The following is a 25,201-nucleotide window of genomic DNA, read 5'->3' as shown; positions in this document are numbered from 1 at the left end:
CAGTGAGAGGAGGGAGAGCTGCGCCTTGTCAGGGGTGAGGCAGGTCTGGTGCAGCAAGCGAGGCATTCCTGATGCACGAGTTGTTTGAGCTGATGGTTGTTTTTAAAAGGAATGCTATTTATTCCCTTGCATGAGGTCTGTATCGCCAACTGTATTTTGGGGATGTCTTTGTGGCTGTATGTTACAGCTGTGAGATGTATGACAAATAAATAATAAATGGATGAGGAACCGACTGAAAAACAGAGAGGAAGAATAAAACTGAAACCAAATGTGATGCTCTGTTTTAACGACTGGGGTTTTGCAGACTATAAACCATTGGCAAAGAATGAGATGGAGCTGTATGAAACCCGTGATCCTGAAGTGCTGAAGTTGTCCTGCATAGGTAGTGGCCCATATGGGTGGGATAGATTTGCCAAATACACTGCAGTACAACCCCAAATCCTACCAAAACACTGGGGGAGATAAAGTGATGCAGGAAATCCTTTCCCTGTCCCCAGAGGGTGTCCCCCCACAGGGCACATTCCTGGTCAGGAGCTGGAAGGTGCAGGCGGCTGTTCATTTCAGAGACAGGTTGTGCTGCACTCTGGGTCCAGAGTCTGTAGGTTTTGCTGCCTAGAGTGTGGATGCGTGGATGATCGGATTGAGAGGCCAAAACCCCCCCAGTGGTCATTTCATATATCATGTTACAGTAATAACATATTAATATTTAAAAAAAGGTGTGTGTGGGGAAGATTACTTTTTGCTTTGGTGAACAGAAGTGAAAGCCTTTAAGTGTTCAAGTGGGGCTGGGACTTAAAGACATTTCTGCATTCGTTTTTGTGTGGTTGTGATTGTTATAAAAATGTGTTTGGGGGTAGATGGACTTGGTTTTAGTTGACCTTCTTGAGTGGGTGTTGGTGATCAGTTACCGAAGGAGGCATATGTTACTAATTTTTTTGAGATTTATGAAAGAGGGTCTCTCTTATGGTATATATAAATGGACTTTCTTATCTCGGTAAAGTTAGCTGCTTGAGGGAGTATACTCTTTAGGGCAGGGATACTGTGAGAATGGATTTCAGCAATGATCAAATAGGTTTTATCTCATGAAATCGACACTGCATGAAACTTTATTTTAGAGTATTGATACTCTCTGCTGCAGGCCAGATGCAGCCCAGGCTGGCACAGCTAATTCTCCTTGGCCACACTCCAGCAAAGCATCCTGTTTCAACAGAGTGGTTAAGCGTGTGCTTATCTTTAAGCAGGCAGCTAAATCCTGGTGGTTTCACTGCTGCTCTGGACGGCAGCTTCTCGACCCCAAGGGTCAGCCGCACGGAGAGCCTGTGGCATGTTCCTGCTGCAGGATTTCTTTCCCTGGGCTAGAGTTGGGCCTGTTACTGGGGAAGTGATGGAGTGATACACACTTGGGCTGACTTTATTTCAGGGGTCGATGTCCCCTGCTGATCCCCCCGCCAGGCTACCGCTGGGCTTGGACAGGGCGTTGGGGTTGTGGGTGATGCCAGCAGGCCCTTGGCTGGGGCAGGAGGAGATGTCATCCTCCTGGGCTGCAGCCGTGCCCTTCTTGCAAAGGGAGGAGACACCCAATTAGCTGATGCTGGGCAGGGGAACTGTGACAAGCGTGTGCAGGCGGGCTGGGAGCCACCGCGCAGCACGGCTCCAAGGGCGCTCCAGAGTCCACTGCAGCTACGGGCTGGGGCCCTGCTGGGTGAGTGCTCGAGAGACAATTAAAAGAGAGAATTAAAACATGTTTTGGAAAACAGATTGCCTTTTCTGCTTGAAGTTTCCAAGAAAGCAAAGCAACCTGCCCTTCCCCCACTTCAGATCCCACCTGTTTTGTTTTTTTTCCTAGAAAAATGTGAAATTCATTAACATGTGGTGAAAGCAATGTAACGACGTCATCTTGATTTAAAATCTGTTTTAAATCTTAAAATGATGGAGCCAGAATTTTAACTGCAAATAGCCTTGCTTTTGTGGGTACGAGGCAGGCTGTCAACATTACTTGAACATCTCCGGTTTTAGTAGTTTAGCATCCTTTGCAATAATGTGATTTGAAAAGAAAGCAAGGAGAAACATAGGAAGAAGAAAATAAATGAATATTATTCACATCAAATGCCAAGCCCTGCTGGCTGTCCTGAGACATAGCTGTGGAACCTCGGGAAAGGAGGGTGAGCAGAGCCTGGCTCAGTGACTGCTGTAAGCTCTGTCAGCATCCCACGGTGCCCTCCTGGCAGGTGCCACGGCTGCTTCTCCTCTCACATCCTCAGCTTTGGGTCACGGCTTCTTGCTTGAGCTGTTTTCTAAGAGTGGGAAATATTGCTATGATTAATTGCGTATTTCTTGTCTTTCACCTCTGTCATCACCTTGAATATCTGTTTAGACCCAGCGTTGCCCTGAATCTCCTTTTTCTCAGCCTGTGCGTTTGGCTCCTGCAGCCTCCTCCTGACTTCTGACAGTGAAGTAAGAGAGTTAAATCTCTCTCTCCTAGGACTTGGGATTCAAATAGCGTAATCCCAGCATTTAATAAGGGCAGCAAAGGTGATCCCACAACATCCCTGTGAACCTCATTGCTGTTGCCACTGTGTTGAATATAATGTTTTTGTTTGGGTTGCTTAGTGAAGGTCTGGTGCTAAGCAGCACTGCCTGCCCGCCTGAAGTTTTCCTCCTGCTGCTGATCTGTGTGTCTATGTGATAACTGGAAATGCTAAAAAGTTCTTTTGAGGTTTTGACTTTCAGGGAGTATTTGGCTTAAAAATATTTGCTGGTATGAAGTGACATATACAGGAGATTGAAGTGGGGCTGTTTTATGCTGTTTTGTGTGTTGTGGCCACTTGCTTTTATGTGTTTTTGCCTGGAATGGACCTGAGTGAGGATTTACTGACCCTTTTCATTTGCATTGCCAGCTCCATCCCCACACCAATACACCAGAACACTCTTGCTTGCAGGCTAGGAGGGGTGCAAACATGCCATGGTGGGAATGGGTTAGGAGGAGAAGTACTAACCCTGCTAGAGGTAAATGTCATTCTTCTGTCAGCCCCAAACCTAGGCATCATTAAATTCCCACGTGATTCTTATTTTGTGGTGGATTTTTTCTCTAACACGCAGGTGGTACACAGTAGTAGAGCTCGCCAACAACGAGTAGACTTTGAATGGTCTTTGTCTTGGTCAAATCAAAAATTTTGTGTGCACTGCTCAAAATTTTTTTTGCTTTTGGTTTCCAAATGATTTATTGTCCTGTGGAGGGAGTCTGCCACCAAAATACCATCCGTCTGTGAGTTTGGTGTGGGCAGTGTGGGCGTTGTGGTGCAGACAGTCTTGGGGACAGATCGTGGAGTGGTTTCTGGGCTTTCATACTGTTTGGGTGTGACGTGCTTTTGGGTGCTTACCAGCCTCCCCTTTCGGAGGGCATCTGGAGAACGTCTGGGTTCTCTGGCACTTTGACCTTGGGCAAGGCAGGACAGCTCCCTGGAAGCAAAAGCAGGAATCCTGCGGTGTTTCTTGGGAACAGTTAAGACTGGAAACAAAGCCTCCAGAGAAGGGTAGATGTGTCAGAGAAAGTTTTTGGTAATATTTTAAGGCTGTAGTGAACTAAGGTTAATTCTCTCCATTGGCCAGAAAAAACAGATGATGTGGCTCAAGCGATGAGACCCCTGCTGCTAACAGCCCCGCGGCTGGACATGCTGGTTTGGCTCTTGCTGGCCTTCGTGATCTCTGCCCAAGCTGTGGCCCTGTTGAATCAGACAGAGATGCATCCACAGAGGGTCACCCGTGAGCTGGCTTCACTGAAACCAGAGCTGGCAAAAATGTTAGGCTGAAGAGTGCCCACGTACGAACAACACCTATCGTAGTAGACATTATGCCTGTGCAAATCTGGAGTCCTGTCTGCTAATGTCAGCATAAATATTTTTTTCCCTTGACTTCTTCACCACAGCTAATCCAGGGAATCAATACAGCTGCTGAAGGTGAAGCACAAATTTTCTGAAATGGAGTTGTCCATCCCCTTTCTCCCAAATGTGTCTGTGTAACCTGGTGTGGAGGCTATGCACATGCAATGGAAAGCCTAATTTATGGCCAGCTTGGCTGACCAGGATTAAATCAAAGCAGGACCGAGCAGAAGTTTCTACTCAAAAAAAAACCAACCCCACAGTTTGATTGTAAAAGCCCAGGTTTGGTTTACTGTCGAGAGCCAGCTCTGGCTAGAATTACATGTTGAGTGCCTGATACCGCGGCTGCAGCTGTCAAGCAAAGGGCAGCCAAATCTGAGTCCTCTTGCGCCACGTGCCCGTTGGCAGGTTGGTGTGCAGTCTTTCTGTCCAAGATGCTGGTTGTTTCATGGTCTGTTCTGTTCTCTCTCCCTGCTCCCCATCCACTCGCAGATGTTTGCTGCAGAGGAGAATGTAGATTTTCGGATACACGTGGAGAACCAGACGCGAGCGAGGGATGACGTGAGCAGGAAGCAGCTTCGGCTCTATCAGCTCTACAGCAGGACAAGTGGGAAACACATCCAAGTGCTCGGCAGGAGGATCAGTGCCAAAGGAGAAGATGGAGATAAATATGGTAAGAATATTTACTGGGATCCCCCAGACAGCAGGTCAAAGGCTTTAATCCTGTACGTCAGGCTGAGAACCTCTTGGGAGAAAAACAAGAGCAGCAATAAAAAACAGGATAAAAGGGGAAAAAAACCTTTCCAGGTTAAGGACATGGAATTTGTTGTGTTGGAGCAGGCTGTCAGCCCAGCTCCCAGCTGCAGGCAGTTCCCACAGTGGTGTCATGCCCCAATGTATTAGTGTATAGTGGTGCTTGAAGAGGCAAATCTTTTTCTGCCCAACAGATGAGCTCGCAGTGTGTCTGCTGTCATTAATAAATGATACCCAGGTTGGTGAGTGAGGATGTTCTTTTCCCATGATCTCTGGGCTTGAGTCTGGGTGAATCCAGTGCTTCAATGAAGCACTCTTGTCTTTCTAGGCAGGGGCGACACTTGGTTTGAGCTGAAATGAAGCAGGCTTTGGAGCTTTGAGAGCACCCCAGAGCGTAAGCTGAATCTCGGGGTGTGTAGAACCTGCAGGAACACAAATAATTGAACTTTCCCTGGGCTAGCAGCGTGTCAGCCACTCTGTAAATTGCACACAAGCAATGGGCTAGAAATGCTGCTAGCAGGCTGAATTACAAAAAAACCCTCTGTAATTCCAGTACATTTTGAGATGGTTGCAGCAGAAATACTTTTCCTCCAGCTGATTGCTGGAAGGATTTGGGGGCTGTTCGAACAAGTGGTCCTTTTTCTGTTGTGAATGTACAGCGCATGTGTTCATGCATTGCTGCAGAGGTGTGTGTATGCACTGGCTAGCATGCACGTTCATGCGAGCCTGACTTCATGTGCAGCACTGTCGAGGTGGAGGTGGACTATGGTGATGGCAGGTCAAAATCTGCGAATGGCAGTTGTTCCCTGGGGAGCTTCAGGCAGGATGAGGTACCCGCCGTGCCTAGCACAGAGGGCAGTTACAGCCACCGCTAGCGTAGGCAGAGGAGCAGAAGCTGTGCCCTGGGAGGTGGCAGCTAGAAAGCACCTGGCTGGTGTGGAATGAACCCCCCCAGCTGTTGTGTAAAGTCACCCAATCCATCAGAGAAAGCCCTGCCCCGAGGGCTCATCAACCTTGTCCTTTGTCATTCCCAAATTTCCAGATAAAACAGGAGTGGAAAGTGCCACTTGGCTGCTAATTATTGTGTCATTTTATTGCATTCATCCTCTTAAGGTTTGATATGTAAACTAGTCGCTGCGTGCTGGCTGCTGGCTTCCCAGGAAACGCTCTTGCCCACGGTGACTGTCAGGTAACGTGATGTAGTTTTCCTCTCCATAAAAGAAGGCAGCACTTACAGTGGGGTGCAGCAGGGAAGTGTGCCCGTGAGCAGCTGACAAGTGCTAATTTATGTGTCAAAGCCCATCTTGTCCCCTTCATACATATGCAATCGTGTCTGAACAACAAACCCTCGCGCAGGAGCGTGCTTGTGACCGGTGGTGATGCTGCACAATTGCAGAGCTCGAGATCTCCCGTCTGGGATGCTCCCCGGTGCCCACGGCGCTGCCCGTCACCAAATCCTCTCTGCTCCTGGCTGCTGGCATCCTTCTAACAAGCCAGAGTGCTTTGGCCACGGAGGCCATGTGCTGACACCCCACCTGCCCCCTCCCTGGCGCTTACTAATGAACCTCCTTGCCACGTCAAGCTGCAAAGCCTTCCTGTCCCTAGCCGTGCTAAAAGGTTATGGAAATCTGTTCCTCGTCGTGCTTGGCACGGGAACACTTAGAGCATGATAATCGGGGAGACAGTGAGGTGGGACATGGAGGTCCAGGATGTGACCACGCAGAGCTCCTAGCTGTGATAATGAAGGGGGGAGAGATGTCAGAGTTACTGAAGTGAGAACCATCTGTGTTACAGCCAAAAGTGGATACAAAGGCAATGACACAGGATTCATTATGTGCTGGGATCCCTCCCCCCAGGCATTATGACGGAGTAACCTTTGATCAAGACCAGAGAGAGGCTTAAACCAGGTCTGGGGATCTCAACAGTTGCAAACTTTTGATCCACATCTCCGTCTTGCTGGTCGGATCTGCCTCTGAAGGAGGACACCTTTACTCTCATGCAGCAGATGGCTGGTTTTCCTCCTGCCCTTTTTCTCCTCTTCCCTCTCTTCCTCCTCTGTGCTGGCTCGGGGAGTCAGAGCCAGGCTTAGGGCTGGGCAGTGCCCGGCTCCTTCCCTGGCCATGTCGCCCTTGCAGATGGTGCAGTCTCCCCCAGCTTCTCCTCTGTCTTAACCCTGTCCCACTGGCGGGGAGATGATGGCGGAGGTGATGTGGATTGATATCCTAAGGATTACAGCCTGGGGAAGTCTTTGGGAGGACGAGAAAGAGATGTGGGAAAAGGTGCCCCTGAGCTGGCTCCAGCCCTGAAATCCCCCAAGAACTCAGTCCCATTAAGAGAAGGTGACACTGGGCAAGGGCAACGCAGCCTCAATGTCTTCAGTGGTGTGGCTGTGGCAAAGGTCCATAGTGCTCATCACCAGCAATTAGCACTAGCCAGTTTTAAGGATGGGGGAGGTAATAACATTTTAGCACCTCTTTCCTCTCTCCTCCCCTACATTCACAACTGGTTAAAGAGCAGTGTCCAAATGAAGGGAGGCCTTTTTTTGTCTCTCTCTCTCTTTTTTTTTTATTTTTTTTTTTTATTTTTTCACATATACAGCTTCCAAATGGCTGGCGTGGGAGGGTTATCCTGCCTTTGAAAAGGGAGGTTCGTTTTATTGCAAGGTTTTATTGACTTCTGAAAAACTTCTCACCTCCTGGTTGAAGGGAATGCCCAGAAAAGAGGGGAGGTGGCAGATCTCAGGGCAGGGAATTGCTGTTTCCAGGCAGCCACCATAAGTACAGCAAAGCGACCTGTACAGCAAAAAAGGGGGAGAACTTACTGCAGGGCGGGGGGAAGCTGGCTGGAGCGAGCCCCCCTGGGTGTTCTGTCCAGGTCTGCAAGTGCCATGTGCAAGGGAAACTGTACGCTCTGCAATGCGTAGTTTTGCTGCCATAATAATTCCGGTACGTAATTTTTGGTTTATGTGTTCTTCGGGGCCAAGATCTGGCCCCATGTGTCAAATTATTAAATGGCAAATTAAGTCAGTTAATAGAATTAATTGAGTCGATGTAATCCTTTTAATCAGATGGATTTGATCCCTCCTCAGATGAATTAGAATCCATTAACAGATAAGTCAATTATTGGACTAAATTAAATCTAATAATAATGCCTGCTGCTCTCAGCAACACTAATTAATCTAAATACACTTACCTATCTCCCAAGGTTGTTGGGTTTTTTAAAGGCTTAATTGATGTTCCTAAAGTGCTCTGAGATCTTTAGATAAAAGACGATCTATGTGAACAAAATATTATCTCTTAACAGACTATAAACTAATTAAAAGAGTGATCTATTTACAGATTGCATTTTTACTTTAATCTCTTCAACCTATTCGGAAGAAGTTTGCACTGGCCCAGAAAAACAATATTCCTGTTATAACCTTATTATTACTTTACAGGTTCCTAAGTGGTCCTTTCATTCAGAAAATGAAAGGGGGAAGGAGGAAAAACAACAATTAAAGCGCTGACAAAAAAAGAAAAGGACCTGGAACCTTTATATTCTACCTCCGATAAATGGTACAGATAGGGAAGAGAGGGATCAGTGACCTGAAACCTTAGATCCTTTCATTTATTTTCATTTCACAAAAGGCAGAAGACATTCTATCCTGTTTGTTCACGATCTTTGTATCCGGCGCAGTTGGGGAGACAGAGCTCTCTTGGTTGGGTGAAGGCATTTCTTGCCTCATTTGTATTTCACAGCCATGTGATTTTTGTTTTAATTTGTCCCCTGCTACTGCAGTCCTGTGGGGTGATGAGAAGCGATAGCCATCAGGAGAGAGGCGAGGGGGGTGTGAGGGGTCTTTGGGCTCGCCCTCTCTGCGGAGGTAACTTTTATTTGCGGCGAGCGCTTGGGTGTCCCGAAGGCCGGGATGTGGTATATATATGTAGGGGGACTAGTCGAGGCGTTCCAGGTTGCTCTCCAGTGGTATTTTGTCCTTTGACCTGATCTATCACAGTTTAAAACAACTCTTGGGTTCCCTAGAAGGTTATAAACCATCTGTTTTACAAACCTTCTTGTCTGTAGCATGGGAGGCTTTGTTTGAGGACACCCCATGCAAGGGGCAGAGCACAGGGATGACATCTCCTTCTTAGCATCCCATCGCTGCCAGCATTTCCAGCCACCCAGGGCGGTGGACCCAGCGCCAGTGAAATCCTCTCCCAGTCTTCCCTTGAGTTCAGTGGGTTTTAGCTCAGAACTGGAGAGATGCTCTGAAACAGGAGGTTTGGGGAGGTTAACAAACCATGGGTTTGCTAGCAGGTGGTTGACAAATCTGGGGTCAGGCAGACCGAAGAGGGAAGCAAATTCAAGAGGTTGGAGTGCATGCATGATGCCAGGCATTACCTCCACGGGTCACGGGCATTCCTGGTACAGCACATCATGCCCTGTACAGATGTGCTTTTTTTGGGTGGTACAGGGAAAGTGAGGAGCTGGGGCAGACAGGTGCCTCCTTCCTGGGGCCACCCCAGCCTGGGTGATGTGCTCCCCAGCTTGCAGTCCCCACCTCCTGTTCTAGCTGGAGCTTCCCAGAGATGCCAGGGGACAAGCCCATGGAGAGCACATTACAGCCGTCTAGACATCAGCCACACTCCATCCCGCCAGAGATTTCATTTGTGGTAGAAGCGGGCGCTGTTCCATGAGGAGGTGTAATACGTGTGGAAAATATTATTACAGCAAAATAGCCTCCTTTAATTGACTCTGAATTTTGCAGGATTCCTTCCTAGGTTTGGGTAATCCTGTGCTCTCCAGAATTAATGAGCTGACATAGCACTTCTTCGGGTTTGGCAGCCTGACAGCTAATTTAGAACTCCCTAAACTCATTTCACTAATGACTCCCATTTGTTCTATCTCAAAGCCTGGAAACAAATGCAAAATACCAGTGCCATTGTCCCATCTTTAGCAAGTCATTCTTTCCCCTCAGCATTTCTGGCACCTTAACAGCAAGCTGCCTTGGGAAACTTCATTAACCCTTTCCCTTCCTAGAATAGTTAAAATCAATTTTGATCCCCCTCCGGGGAAGACCAGGAAGAAAAAAAACCAAACCCTAAACTCGTTGTGGCTGGGAAGCGCAGCATTAACCTGCAAGGAAGCCGGGAGATGTAGCCCAAGTAGAAACTGGGGTTAGTTAAATACACTGTATTTAGGTTCAGAAACCTGCCTGTCTTCCCAGGAGCCAGGTACCGCACGAGCTGGGATGCTCCCAGTAATGTATTCGGGGAACCATCAGGGTGGCTTTTCCCTATTTAAACGACGTATCGCTGCCTGCAGTCTCTTCCCATTACAGTTTTGACGTGACAACAAGACAAATAATTTTTTTAAAAAAGACCTTTTATCTTCTAAACCATTTATTTTCACTTACTTGGCCGGGGGGCAGAGCTGACCCCAGCGAAGGGGATATCACTCACCCTGGCAGCTGGACAGTCATATGGGTCTGGGGACCGGCCTGAGCCCAAGAAGCCTTCGCCGTCCAGCTGCTGTGTTGTGGCTCTGGGTTTGGGTTTTTTTTTCCTCTTCTTGCCCAACGTCCCCTGATTGCTTGATTTTTTTTTTTTAATTTTTATTCTCCCCTCCCCCCTTGGAGAGTGGGCTGCGTAGTGCCTTGGCTGCTCACCTTCCAGGCGGCTCCCAAAGGTTCAGTGGCCATTTGAAATGTGCTATAAGCACCTTATATGAACCATCTGTATATGTAATACTCTTTTTTTAAAAAAATGATTATTTTTTAAATTTTATTTTTTTTATATTTTATTTTATTCCGCTGTATTCTGCGCCAGGGTAGGGGAGAACTCCGCTTAGACAGAATGAGAAGTTTGGGAAGGAAAACCCAAGCCTTTTGCTTTTTGATTCATGACAACCCTATTTCCAATGATGTATTTCTTGCCGGTTGCCTTTACTTGTGATTTTGATAGCTGCTACCCCCCAACTCCCACTGTGGCCAGCTTCACACCTGAAGTTCAGCTCTTTCCACAGTGGCCCCTGTTCTGTACCTGTAGTAACAGCAGAAGCTGTTTATTTTTCCTCTGCACTACAGTGATTTCTGATTTCTCTACTTCTGGACCTTGAGACAGTGTAAAGAGCCTTGACTTTCACAGAAAAAATAAATAATTCACCTTTTAGCTCTATGTCCAAACTTCAAGGCTCCATAATCACTGGTCAGGGTTCGGAAAACATAAGCCTGCCTGTCAGTAAATATTAAGGACCCAGAAATAACAAGAAGTAATTTAGAGGTCTGTTGTTAATTTGTCATTTTAAATTTCTGTGTGGAGTGGGAAGTGAGCTACAAAGTGAAAAATCTTTATTTTCATGCAAGTCATAAAAGGGTTTTTGTTAACAGTTTGTGTGTGTATATAATTCTGTGCTGTGATTTAAGTGTTCCCATTAGAAATGCAGAATAGGAAATAGGATCCCATCTGTGAGCAATTTAAGAGGAAGTGAGACAATGGATTCGATTGCTGCTTCAGTTTAGATAATCAATACAAATATTATTAGTATAGTGATTTATCTTCTGAGACACTTTATGAAAATGTGAATGCCAGACCCTGAAGACAGGTCAATATGATATTATCTGTTCCTGCCTTGCTGTGATTACGATTTTTTCCCATGAAGCTCAAGCAGCTGCTTTGCTAAACATTCTTCCCTGGCTGCAACAAAATCACATGGAAACAAAGTTGGGGCTTCCCTTTCTCCTCGGTGACTCTGAAAACGCACTATGCATGTTAGTACAAAGATTTACTTTTATCTGGAATTTGTTCCTGGGGACTGCCGGGTGGGTACTGGGAGGTGATCTTTAAGGTCCCTTCCAACCCAGACCATTCTATAATGAAGTTCTGGAAGAGGTTTGCTTAATTTTAAATATATTTCTAGGCCATGAGTGATTGTGTGCACAAGTGCTGAGAGAGCTCCTGTGAGTTTATTGCAGTTTTATGTTGGTGTCTGTTATTGAGCCTTGTATTGTGCTATATGCGGTTTTCCCATATCTAAGGATTCAGCCAGTCATGAATTCAAGTCAGTTCTTGGGATGCAGTTAAAAGCATCCTGCGAATAGGCTTGTCTATGTTTCTGAAAGGATTCTTTAATCGCTTTTACTTTGGAGAGGGGGGAAGGAAAACATCACCAACAAATTGTCTTGTAAATTTGGCTTTGGTCTACATCACCATGCATGTTATCAAGTGGCCACTGAGATTTGTCCTTCATGAGAAACATTTGGAGGAAATGAAGTATGTCAATAACCCTATGAACAACATGCCTAATTAAAGACAGGATGGGAAATTCAAAACTTGAGGTGTAAAGTGCACGCTTCTGCTGGAAAATAGACACGGGATCTTGTTAGGCTGCTGTTTGAGAGACCTGAAGTCAGGAGCTTGCTTTGCTTGAGACTTAATGTTGGTGGCGTTAGCCAAGCTGCTTGGCTGGAGCATCTCCTGCGCCCCGTTTTGCCCAGGTGGGGTGGTAGGACACTGAGGCTGGACCCTCTAGACAGTGCAGAGAGAAGGACCTTTTCTCCTCACGTATGACAGAGTAGCACAAATGTCATCGTCTCAATCTCCATGTGTGTCCTTCCCTCATTTCCAAAAGAAGTGTTGCACCATTCCCTTGACCTGTGTGTGCCGTCAGGGTAAAAGCATTGCAAATGGAGAGATGCGAAAGAGATGGTGGTAGTGGACACCACACCGGCAGCCTGGTTAGAAGTAATTATTTGGTGCTTTTAGATGTGAGACCATTCCTGTTTTCAGGCTGGGGTTTCCTCAAGAAAGGTGTTAGACTTTATAAAAAAATAAGGCACTTTAATCGCTCAGATTTCACCTCAGCTCTTTTAAAAACCAGATAGTCAGGAATTTCCACAGCTGCGAGGTGGAGCACAGCAAACATTAACAACGCCAGTAGCATTGCGTGGCCGTCTGGAAGAAGAGGGAAGAGCCCGGTCCCCTACAAACTGCACCAAGCCTCAGGCTCGGCAGAAAGGTGAAAAATAATGAAGCTCCGAAGAGAAGAAATTGCTGATGCATGACGCTTGGAAATCTGGAAGAATCCAAAAAGGGAGCTGAAAATACCCCCCAAAAATGACTATCTGTGGCTTGAACGAAATAGTGTCCGATCAGCATTCAGAAACCTCTGAATTCAGGCCGTTCCAATACTGGCATTTTCCAGACTGCCTGCCAGTCGGATGCAGAGGAGAACACGTGTAGAGCGTCTGCGGTCTCAGCGCTCGCAAGAAGGGGAAGGCGAGCTGAAAGTAAAGGGAATGAGAAGGTCCAGTAAAAAAACCCCTATTTTTTCTTACTGTGAGGAAGAGAGGGGGTATTGGGCTTGGGAGGAGATGGCTGCATGGCTGCAGTCTGTGAGCATCCCTTTTAATGAGCTGTGCCAGCAATAAATAGCACACGCTTTGGTCCCTGATGAGTTTTAAGAATTTTCTGAATGCCCACAACAGACAATTAATGCTTTTATGGTGATGTAGGAACTGAGACCTTCTCAATGTCTCCTGAGCTTTGTGTCCCTGACTTCTGCTGTAGTTGCTTTGGGGATGTGCCTGTCCTTTGCTGATGCCACCTGGACCACTTGAGCTTGAAGAAGCAGTGGGTAGTGCTCAGGTTTATTTTGCCCTTGTCTCTGATGGCTGAAATGAGTGCCTAAAAAGCCTTCTCCTCCTCGGCAGTCACAGCTGCCAAAAGGGTGCCTTTCCTCCCAAAGCAATAAGAAAAAAAATCCTGCCTTCTGCCGTGACCCTGCCACCTTCTAGCTGTAATGAGTTTTGGGTCTTCTCCCACAAGCAGATTCCTTGCCATCACAACTGGAAGGCAGCTATGCTGGCGGGAAGGATCCGGGCCCGGCTATGCCATGGAAGGGAGTCCCCGTTCTCTGACACTGCTCAGCTGTTCTGTTCCTCATCCAGGAGCTGGTGGGATGGAGAAGGAGCGGGTGTTATGCTGGAGTGGCACATGGTGACTCCAGCCATGGGTGTTTGAGCATACGGTCGACAACGTACGCTTGGGAGCCTGGCTTCAGGCTGGCGCAGCTGGTATGGTTTGGTTTATACCTGAAGGTCTCAAGTGCTTTAGGAAGAACAAGCAGGAGATGAAACAGGGTCAGATGTGAGAGGGGAGCTCTAGCAGCAGCGGACATCACCCGCAGCTGCTGAGGCAGTGAAGGCCTCAGTGTGGAAGAGCAACAGGGAAGGGCTAAGAATAGGATGGCATGTGAACACCAGATAAATGTCAAAAAATGATGTGAAATGGCCTCAGCACTTGGCCAGGGACAGTCAAAAGGCTAGCAGTGTGTCTGTGTCCCCCGTGTGGTACGGGCCTGAGGGGGTATCCTCACCACAGAACCCGTTACTGCTCTGGCAGGCTTTTGCAGGGGTGAGTGCTGAAGTAGACCGAGGGGTACTTTGGGTTCTTAGTTTCAAATTGCACATTGTGCCGAGGCAGAGGGTGAACTCCGCGGCTGCTGAGAGCTGGGCTTGTCCTGTTGGGATCAGTGATGTTGCCCCAGGTTCCAGCAGGAGCTTGCCTAAAGGTAACCTCAGTGTAAATCCCAAATAACATTTCTGCTGGTTGCATGGAAGGATCACAGGGCTGGATCCCCGTTTCAGCTGAGGCCTGATTATCCTCTTTTCTGCACTCATGAAACTCCAGCGACTTCAGCAGAGCCATTCCTGGAGCTCCTGTGTGAGACTGAAAGGAGATTAAGTGCCCAGCAGTGCCTCCCATTCCTCCTGTGTCTTGCACCTTTGTTAAGACCTTGCATTTCAAACCATTTTAGCCGGTGGGAGGCAAATCAAAGCTGTTAGGTTTTAGCTGTTGACAATGGTAGGATGCTGCGTGGTGTGCCCAGCCCCTTGCCTTTGTGCGAGGTTTGCTCAGCGGTGATTCTTGCCTTTATTTCATTTGCTTCTGCATCTGCATTTGTAACTGTTTTTTTCAAGTTAAGTTTCTGACTGGCAACTCATTAGGAGTAAATAGGCAAAAGGATATTGACTTTACACCTACTAATTTGGGGGTGCTAACAAGCAAATGTAAGAGCTGTGTAGTCACCGGGTAAATTGTTCCACCTGGGAAGACTGGAGGAGGGGAGATAAAAAGCATTGCCAAGAAACTGCACTTTTGTTTCTAGCTGCTAGCCCTGGTTGTTCTTGCAGCCATAACGAATTTGGGTGAACATTTGACGGTCTCCATTGCTGCAACCTGTTTTGAGCTTTGCCAGGATTTTCTGGTGCTGGAACTATTAGACCTGTGTGGGCACAAGAAGAAGCTAAGATCCTAATTAGAAGATGCTAAATATGTTCGCTCAGAAATGAGGTGCCCTTTACGGTGGCTGGTGGAACAAACCCTTCTTCCTGCGGCATATGTGAGAGCAGGGCGGCGGATGAGTCAGGGCGCGGATTGCTGCCGGTGCTGGCGTGCTGTGCGTCTGCTGCACTCGCAACGGGAGTTAGAGACAAACAGTAGCTTTAATGTAGCTCGTATAGGTGCTGACAGCAGCAAACATCAGCACTGTGGGATGCCCCATTAGGTAAAGGTGAATCAGTGTGTCTCCGTGGACTGTGGCTGCAGGGATGGCAGAGGGGCATAGGCATGGGCAGCTCACTCCTGCTGAGGTCTGTTCTCAGTTCTGCTGGTGCTGGGGCCCAAGCCAGCTGCAGGTGTGTCTGTCCCTCTCCAGCCACATCCCTGATGCAGTGACCGTGCATCCTTAGGTACGCTTAAATCAAGACAAGGATGCCAGCTTTCTCAGGAAGAGTGACCTGTTGCAGGAGAGCTGGAGCACAGCTAAGGAGTGATGGTCTCTAGCCCTGATGGTCCTGCTCTGAGCAGAAGGGTGAGCTGGATGACCTCTGGAGAGCCTTCCTAGCCTAAATTATTTTGTGATTTGGTGAGTTTCTTAAAACACTGTCAGAACAGAACTGGTAGATGAAGTCATCAGTGATCCGTTGCTTTGAAGGCAGTGGTTCTCCTTTGGATGCATTCAGTGGGACCCTTAGGAAGTGTCTTTTCATGATTTGCCCCTCCCACTTCTCCTTGTGATGTTTCGTATTAAGATTTTTAGGAATTTATATTATTTGAAAAATTGGATGTAGGCAGGGTTTTCCATTCTACCATTTCGGTCCTTCTGCCCTTTCCTCAGCTTGGGGTGACCCACTTATATCTGTGAAGATGAAACCATCTGCACAATGGTAGATAAACAGTAGTTGAAAAGCGTGTGCCGCAGGGTGGAGAGGCACACTTTGTACCAGCGCAATAACCAGTTATCATCTCTGCTCCTTTCTGGACACAAATCTGGTTTACTGCGTACTTCGAATGGAAGGGAGGAGTCCCCAGTCCTGCTGTATCTGATGTCAGTTTCCCATTCACTGGTTCCCACTCTGCGGCTGTGCCTTCCACCCTCACTCCTCCTCCTCAGTGCCTGACCTGGCTGTAGCCAATATCTGTCTCTCAGCAGGAGGAATCTGAGGAAACGCAGCAAAATTCAGCTCCTGGGGCTAAATTGTTGTGCTCTGCCACAGCAAACTGTGTTGAACTAATTGACAACCACCTTTAAATGTACCCCAATCAAGCAAATACATTGATTTATTTTTTCCTCTCTTACTGAGTGTTAAGCGACTTCCAGCTTCGTTCCCTCCCCAAGAACTGGGTAACTCATCTATTGTGTAGTAAAACTGATGGGCAGTTTTGACCTCTATACAATCCTTTCAGTACGTTGAGGGAGGAAGGAGTTTCTTATACTTGTATGAATGTTTGACCACTTAAAAAAAGCAAAACAAAAAAAGCCCAACCCAAAACCACACACAACAACAAAAGATGATCCATTTTCTCTGGATGTCTTTGAAAGAAGCTTAGTTTAGAGACAGACTGGAGGGAAAGGCTATTGATTTTGTTTGACCTCCAAACAGACTGCGGTCAGTATATTTTCCCTGTTGGAAGCAGTTCAGGGCTCTGAATTTCCATGTCAGTGTTTGTACTCTGAAGTGCACTGCAGCTTTTGCTGCTTCTTCAATAAAGAGCAAGCTGTAGGGAAAGGTAATGCTGGTATATATATATTTCCCTCTGGATCTGCCCTTCCTTTCTTTTTCTTTCCTATATAGCTCGGTCATATTGCTGGTTAAGCATTTACAAGTCCTTTTCACCGAATGTCACACAGGTTAGTGGCTTAAGCCGGGACTACAAGCAACAGTTTTGCAATCCCTGTCTTGCTTTTTCCACCGCTGATCCAGGTCCTTTCCCAGCCTCTGCCTGCACTAGCACCCCTTGCTGTACCTGGTGCGAGGAGGGAGCCGCCTCCCTGTACACAGTAATAAACCCTCTAAAAAATACCATCCCCTCTTCTGCCCTGATTATTCTCAACCTTTACGTAGGAAAGCCTTTCTGATTTGCACTTAGTCTCCTGCAGTGCAGCAGAACTTTCTGTTTGCTGACTACCACAGTACTTGAAACGCTCTGCTCGGTACAGGTTTACATCACTTTGTAGATATTCTTGTAAAATGGCATGTGACAAGTGACGTGCCCTTTCGCTGGCAATTACCTAGTGAAGAATGGCTTCAAGGGATGGAAATACCTGTAGGATGTGTTGATTGTCAGGTTTCTAAATAAACTTCTTGGAGCGCCTTTGAGATGAGCAGTACCAGTCGGCATCTCTCCATGCTGAGGTGTTGACTGCGTTATCTCCTCCTAATTTAACAGCAATGTCTCACATGGCGTGTTTTCAGTTTGTGTGCTCCCACCCGCTTTGCGGCAGATTCAGCACAGCAAGTTTGCTGCTGTCAGCACATCAAAGGGCAGCCTGATAAACACTCCACGGTGTGATCAAGCTGTAGGCAAAGGTTATTGATGTTGGATACCAGTTGCTGAGCTCCCCCGTTGGCTTTGGCACCACGACCTTCATTTCTAACCCACATGGACAGATGTTCCTCTTGGTCTTAATGCTGACCCCCTTTTTAGAGAAAGGGTTGGTCTTCATTGCCCCTGCCAGCCTCACATCTGCTTCTGGCTGTGTTTTGGGTCAGGGTGGATCCTGCTGTTAGGGATGCGTGAGAGCCTGCGGTATATGTGGTCTGCTGACAGTTCCACAGCATCAGTTTCTAACTTAAGTGCTTAATTTCCCAGAAAGTAACAGCCCACTGCATCCCTAAAAAATAATGAATGGTGGGAGATGTATTTGCACGGCCTGTGCCAAGTCAAGTTGAGGATGCAGCCTGTGTAGTGTAATGCTGGTGACTCCCTGGAGTGGGACTTCAAGGTTCCCCAGAGCATTTTCGTTCTGCCTTTAGCCCAAACCACCCTCCCTTCCATCTGAATATTCAATTGCGTTAACCCTTTGCAAATGGCTCAGCAAACACCTCTGAGGGTGGTGAGAACTAGGGACGTGTAACTGTTAAACCTCTGCGCAAACATGAAGGCAAGGAGTGACGGAGGGAGATTGTGGGAGGTGGCAGGCTGGCTCCCAGCGATCCTTCAGCCGCAGGCAGGGCGGGAGCCCACCCAGTGCTGCCCAGCACAGCCCAGTGCTGTTCACCCTGTGCATCCCCATGGCTGGAGCTGCTGGAGATGGGTCCCACGGGTGCTGCCTGCCCACCAGCCTGCCCGGCTGCCCAGCCACGCTGAATACTGGTCTCTGGGTGCTGCTGCTGCTAATTGCCCCTTAGCTTCAGTTCCCAAGTCCTGCCTGGCAAGGTCCCCCCCTGCTTGCACTGGGCCATTGGGTAGAAGAGGGCAATGCAGAGGGACTGCCATGCTGCCTGGGACAATTTAGTAGTAAGTATTACTAATACAGCAATAGTATCCATCAACCTGCTACTCGTCTTAGGATAGTGAGTAGTCCTGGGCTTGCAGTCTGAGCACAGACTGGTCTGTTTAAGTATTACCCAGCTCAAGGTTATCATGAAGCTTTGTTAATTAATCAGCAGAAAGTTTTTGCAGAGCCCTGAGCGGCAGGTGATGCTCGATAGTAAAACATGTTGTTGGAAACGTAGCTTATCACTGGGAAAGCAGCAATGCTATATGTTACCGTATTGTAATGGCTTCCATAGGTGGCCTCAAGTACATTGTGCTGGTGGACCAGGAATATGACAGTTTCTTGTTAATGATCTAAATGAAAAACTAAGCACGTGTAGAAAAGCAAAGATGTCCTTGTGTTTTTAAGTGCCTGTAATCTGTTTCTAAGAGCTGGGTACCAAAATATCCCTTTGATTCTCAAAGGTAATTGTACCTCTTAATTAGCTGGGAAAAAAACCCAAACAACAAAACACAGCCTGGGATCTTGCTACATAAATTATAATTAACCCCTTGGCACTGGAAGTTGAGATTTCCTGCCCCCGAGCACAAATGCAAAACGCATTAGCAGCACTTAACGTCAGGCACTCTCGCCCACTGCAGCCGAGGGGTCAGCTCGCTACCCCATAAATACTGCTGTGCTCCCAAGTCCGGTAGGAAAATGGCAGAGAAGCCACAGAAACCTGAGGGGAAGCACTAAATACACCATTTGGGGCTGTTTGACCTGCTTTTTTTCAGAGCTGCAAATGCCCCAGCAGGAAGGACAACACAGGAAAAAAAAAACCAACCCAAAAAACCAACACAAAAAACCCAACTGAACCTGGGTAAGGAGATGGGAGCAAGGAGAGGGATGCTTCCCGGTGAGAGGTTTTGTTAGCCGACATGGCTGGTTGCTTCGCTGTGAGAATGGCTCTCGGCGCTCCCGCCGCACACACCTCCAGCAAAATAATTGTCTGGTGCCAGACACACTTGGCTGTGCCTGTTGTGTGCAGAGCGCGCCAGCCAGGGGCTGACGGCCACCCACTGCTGTCATTCACCAACATCCTGCTTTTTTGTCTCCTTTTCATCCCTGCCTGTTGGGGGATGAGCTTTAACTCCTCACACCGGAGGTGGACCTGCAGAGACACGGCAGGTCGGGGCAGCTGGTGGCGGGGAGGAGGGCACGCGGTGGCTGCTGTGGGGAGGCTGGGGGCTGGCACCTGCGTGCTTCCCCTCCCGCTGCCCTGAGCTACCAAGGGTCTCTGCTCACTTCGCGACCTCGGTGGAGGGCCAGGCCTGGGGAGCACCTGGATTTAGGGAAAGCCATCTGCTTTCCCCACCAAAGGCTTGCACTGAAGCTCCTTGTTTCAATTTAACTGGTTCCTTTGCTCCTTTGGGGTCCCGGGTGGAGAAATGACTCTCTTCTCCTATGGGTCAGTCTCAGGTGGCTGCAACTCTGTGCTGGGCTATAAAGCCCTTGCAGATAAGGTACTGTTTGCCAAGGGCTCTCTCTTGCCCCAGGGCTTGTGTGGCATGTCCTTCATCCAGGGTGGCGTTGGTGGTGAGGGCTGTGGTGGGCACCGGCAGCTCCTCCCGCAGCAGCAATGGTCGCGGAGCTTGGGTGCTGGCTGCGAACATGGGGCATATTGGCAGGTTTCTAAGGTGGCTTCATCCTCCTGTGGGAAAGGTGAGGGGCAGCCCTGCTCCTCGGGCTCGGTGCAGAGATGTGGCTGTCGGGACAGTGCTCTGTATAAAAGCAGTGGGGAATTTCATTCTCCTATCTGCTCCAAAGACTGCAGAGGGAGATGGAGTAAGAGAGTAACAAGGTGTCCCAGTGGGGAGGAGGGACATTCTCACTGGCGTGGGGTAGTGAGTACTGGGAGGAGGGCTTGCCCTTTGGAGTTTATCCTTTGTTTGTATGTCTGAAGACTTTTCAAGTAAATCACGAGCTGATCAAAGAGCTGGCTGAAGAGCCCTCCAAGCTAAACGCGCTCTGTCTGCCCATGTTAGGGTGGGTGCAGGCTGAACACTTGCATCATCATCATCATCACCTGCCAGTGTGGCACTCGCCGCCTCAAAGGACCATCCCCTGTGCAGGTGCACGGGGCCACCCCCCCCAGGTGGAGAGAGGAGGGGAGGATGCTCTAGTGCAGGGAGGAGAGAAAAGGGCTGAGAAAATTTTGGATGGAAATGTGGGGCTGAGTCTGAGCTTTAAGGATGATCTGGGTCTCCAAATATACTGAACTGGCAGTGCTGAGTCTTTAAACCCAGAACACCTCAAAATAGGCGATTAGAGATATTGCCTCTTTGCTTTGCTGCTCTTTCCTTTGCTGCTCTTGTTTATAATGCCACAGATGAGGACTGGCTTAGTTCTGTATTTGATTTACTTTTTATATTAAGATTTCACATGAGATCTCCTTTTCTTAATCCAAACACTTATGGTTTAAATGCAGAATAATATTTGAGATTTTTAAAGTACCTTTATTAAAACATAAAACTAATTTTACAGTTCCAACAGGTCTCATTTAAATACCCAGTGCCAGATGCCTTTGGTCCCAAATGACTCTAGGTGAAAAAAAAAAAAAAATACTTTTAAAACATCTCATGCAATTAATATGCAGTAAAAGGCAAGTAAATAGTCTTACCTAAGCTGTGCACTGGGGGTAATAGTTTAAGAAAAGCCCTGTAATTAATGTGTTTCCAAATACAAATACATGACACCAAAGGTGCTAAAGGCAGAGTTAATGTGATATCTGATTTTTTTTTCGTTATTTCTGTTGCTGCTGCTCTGAGAATAGTTGAAAGAATAGTGCTATGTCTGTAGGGAGAGACCTTTTCAAGTGGACTGATGCAGAGGACACTCCTCCAAGAGACTCGCTTTGCCTACAGTTGGTTCCAGAGGATGTGTCCCTGCATGTGCTATCAGTTCTTCTCCACGTCTTTCAACCCTTATCCAAAAATAGTCACACTCTCATATTTTTATCTAAGAGTGACGATTTTCTATACTTCATTTAATAATGCGTTATCTTTTATTTGGCAAAAGTGAGCTTCAGCAGCACCAGGATTAAAAAATCAGGTATCTCTGAAATTGTGTTTGAGTCCATTTCTGAGAGCAAGCCCAGTTTAAAATCCTAAAACATAGAGGAATTTTCCCCATGTGCCAGAACATTTTTTCTGGTAGGTTGTGCTGCTGCCTCTGCTCCTCTGGGTTCCAGAGCCACAAGAATCCCATTGAAAATACCGGAGCATCCTGCAACTTTATTTTCAGCATATTTTTATACTTGCTGGAAGAAGGGAAAGTTACAATGAGCCTCTTTGAGAAAATGTGTGAGCATGCTTGTATTTCTATCCATAAAATGAATTGTCATAATTTCAACTTTTACTGGCACAGATGAAGAAGGCTGCTTGGTAGAACTTAGCATCTTTGTATATCAGGCACGGCTGATAATCTTAATTCAAACAACGCTGCAAATGCTTTACGTATTTCTCCTCATTAGCCCCATTTTGGAGCGCTCACAAATACAACAGTAGAACCTGGATGGACTAACTTTTGGAGTACGTGAAACCATCATGGTGTTGGCATACAGGAAAGATTTATGTGTTTGGGACTCCTTGGTAAGAGGATACAGTGGTACTAGCATCACACCTACTTCATTGCCAAGGATGAGCAGCCAGCCACCAGGCTGCCCAAGAGAGGTGGATGAGTGCTTCAGAGTAAATGCGGTCTGTCCTACGCTTCTGGCAACAAGTAAAGCAGCTCTGGAGAAGCAAGAGTACGTGGGGTTCCCATAGCTGTCATTCTCCACTTATTGTTATTTTTGTGTACATCAGTATTTTTATTGGGTTCAGCTAAGACTGGTAACAAGAGAGTCAAAATAACTTCAGCAGGGTTTGTTCTTGCGGTAATTCTAACCCTCTGTGGGACAGAGAAGGTTCACGCTATTTCCAGACCCAGGAGACTCCAGTGCTTTGGATGCGTTTCAGCTAGGCGCTCAGGGCCAGGTCCTGAGGTCCTTGTCTGTTGGGCTTGACTATGTCAGTAGGAGTTTATTCAAATGAGAATGATCAAAGACATCAGGGTTTGGCTCTTTATTTTTCATTTTAGGTGCTTTTTCAAGCATAACAGAGCTTCTGAACTTTTTTGAGGCTCATCCTTCACTAATTCCAGACTCAGAGCCTGGCAGCTTGTCAAGCAGTTTTCCTGCCTCTGTAGAAATACTGTCCACTTGAGCCGTGTTTGGAGGCAGCAAGACACCCTGGTGAGATAGAGGAATTTCTGTGCTAACATTTTTAACGTTTCTCTTTCCAGGCCTACTTCTTAGTCATTGCAAGTTTGCAGGTGGCAAAGTTCAGTGCAGAATTTGTTCGCTGCTGCTCCCCGCCCAGGCGTTTTTAAAGCACACATCCTATCGCCTCCAGTTTTACTGGATCTTGTCTAAATAAGCTTATTCACTGTCATTGAAGCAACTGCCAAAATATTTTTAGTGTCTCTTATGGTGAATTATGTATAAAACATCTGTGAGAGGCCAAGTCTGATTCCCCACTGCTTAATCCTGTTTTCTTAGATCTACAAATGGGTGCAAATGGCTCTGTGTCAGAAGGACAGTATTTTACATTCATTTTTCACGTGGGTAAACGGCGATCAGCCTCTGGGTAGTACAGGCTTGGGCCAGTAATACAGTGCTTATACTTTTCATGTTGTGCTCAGATATTTTTTTGTTTGTTTTTCACAGAATCACAGACTCAGGGATTTATTAAATTTTTATTTAAGTTTGGCAACATCTTTAACACCTACCTTGGTATTTATTCTGGTCAAATGTCAGCTAAACTATCAAATATTTTCTATGTGTGCGGACTGATAAAAGACCTTGAAGTAATGAATTTTCATTTAAGCTTCTCCCAAGATGTGGTGAATAGTCTATAGGGACAGTGCCTGGAAGCTTTGTCATCCTCTAGGAGCCTGGGCAGTCCTGAGGAGAGCACTGCTTTATTTCAGAATCTCCTTTTTTTTCCTTGATATTGCCATTCTGGCATAAGCAACCCATCTCCTACAGGGCGGGGAGCAGGCTCTGCCTGAGGATGCTCGGGGAGGACCAGCAGCTCAGCATCGTTCCCAGGGCATGTTTTGTTAGCCACTGCTGAACTCGTACTGGGATTTTTTTGGGTGGTTGTCCCTACAGGTGAGACCACTGTAATGGTGTGACAGGCTTAAGCAGCAGAGGTTTCACTCATGCATGAGTGATATTTTATTGCCTGAATATCTTGATCTGTGCACCCCGTAGGGTTAACTGCTGCGGCAGTGTGTCATGCTTGCACATCTGTCCTGGGCTGGGTACTCAGACTGGTGTGGTTGGCACCAGCGTGGATGTTTCTGCATGTCTTGGCCTTGTGTCATGCAGACGTGCCCAGTGAGCACCGAGGGGATTGCTCAGCATCCTGGAAATGGGACAGGATGCCTTCTCAGTGTTAGATGGTTGTTTGTGGCTGAGAGTGCCTGAAAGCATCTCCCAGGCTGTTATCGGCTAGTGTGGAGGTGGAACCCAGAGTGTGCCAGGAAGGGGAATGTTATCCCTTGTTTGACAAAAGTGTGGTCATCCTGCACTTTTCTCCATCACATCAAGCCCTTGGGGTGGTTGCAGGTAGGCAGGGCGAGGAGGCAGCCCTGCCGGGGGCTGGGAAAGGGAGAAGCTTGCACCTCTGCGTCCAAAGCTGTGCTCCGAGCGTGTCCAACCGTGTGGCCAGTGGCAGAGGCGGCACCCTGAAGCCATGTAGGGGTCTTTATCAGCACTCGAGGGACTTCCGATGTGTGTGAAGTCCTTTGTGTGAAAGTATTTGCAGGATCAGGTTGCTGCAGTGTAAGTGCCTTTGAGGTCTTTGCTGCATTATAGATTTTCTTCTGATGTCTCCCATGCAAATATTTAACCTGTCTGGTTCCTGAGAGCTACTAAGGCCGTTAGGCGGGTGGCAGGTTGTCTCTGCAGTCTTTCCTTTGTTCACACAGAGCCCTGCTCACCTCCCCACCCCAGGATCGGGCAGCGAGAAGTGCTGCAGGGGACGTGGCACTTGGTGTATATTGACGTGTTGATGCTCTGAGGGGCTCACGCGCTCCAAAACACATCTTTTTCCCTAACTGCACCAGCCGACCAAGTAAAAGACAGGATGTTTAAAAGAAAGCCTCATTTAGAAAAATGGCATTTTTTAAAGCCTGGGTTAAGACTGGGTGTGCCGCTGCTGGTGCGGTCCCCCTGCACTAACCCTGGGTAGTTCCCTTGTGCAAAGTGGTGGCTTAAAAAAGGAAATACCTGGAGCCTTGATCTTGGAGCTGCTTTTACTCCTCCTCCCCACGACCATCCCTTTTAATAATTTGACATACATAGCATATGCTCATTCAAGACAGACTTGGTGAGCTAATTGCAGTGGTATGTGGGTCAGAGCTCTGCCCTCCTGAGCACCAACTTTATTGATTTCAGTGGTTACTCCTCATTTGCACCTGAATAATTGAGAAGGGAGTTGGGTTATATGCATTATATGCATTATATGCGTTATAACTATTTAAAATGATACAGTTTGGAGGAATATACAAGTGTGCAAACAAAACTTGAGGATGCAGCCTCACTTGTTCATAGCCCACGGGCTTTATTAGACCCTCCAGACTTTACCTAATTTTGGCGTTTTTCCCTCATTACATCATGAATGTGAAGTGCTGACAGGGTCATTCTCTCCTATGTTGTGGTCATGTAAGGGATTCACAGGGTTTTGGTGGGGGGTAGGCCGTGTTTGAACAGGTTTAAA

General features: G+C 47.3%; 1 protein-coding gene across 1 annotated transcript in view; it reads left to right on the top strand.

Annotated features, from left to right (window-relative positions):
- Positions 1–25,201, top strand: part of FGF18 (fibroblast growth factor 18) — a 73,297-nt gene that overhangs the window by 24,389 nt on the left and 23,707 nt on the right. The window contains exon 3 of the mRNA XM_005232361.4: positions 4,371–4,551. Within this exon, the coding sequence (XP_005232418.1) occupies positions 4,371–4,551 (181 nt within the window). The remainder of the gene's footprint in view (positions 1–4,370; positions 4,552–25,201) is intronic.

Source organism: Falco peregrinus, chromosome 8 (genome assembly GCF_023634155.1).
Source record: "Falco peregrinus isolate bFalPer1 chromosome 8, bFalPer1.pri, whole genome shotgun sequence".
NCBI classification, from domain to species: domain Eukaryota; kingdom Metazoa; phylum Chordata; class Aves; order Falconiformes; family Falconidae; genus Falco; species Falco peregrinus.
Note: the sequence above shows the minus strand (reverse complement) of the source record. Positions and strands in the feature narration are given on the sequence as shown.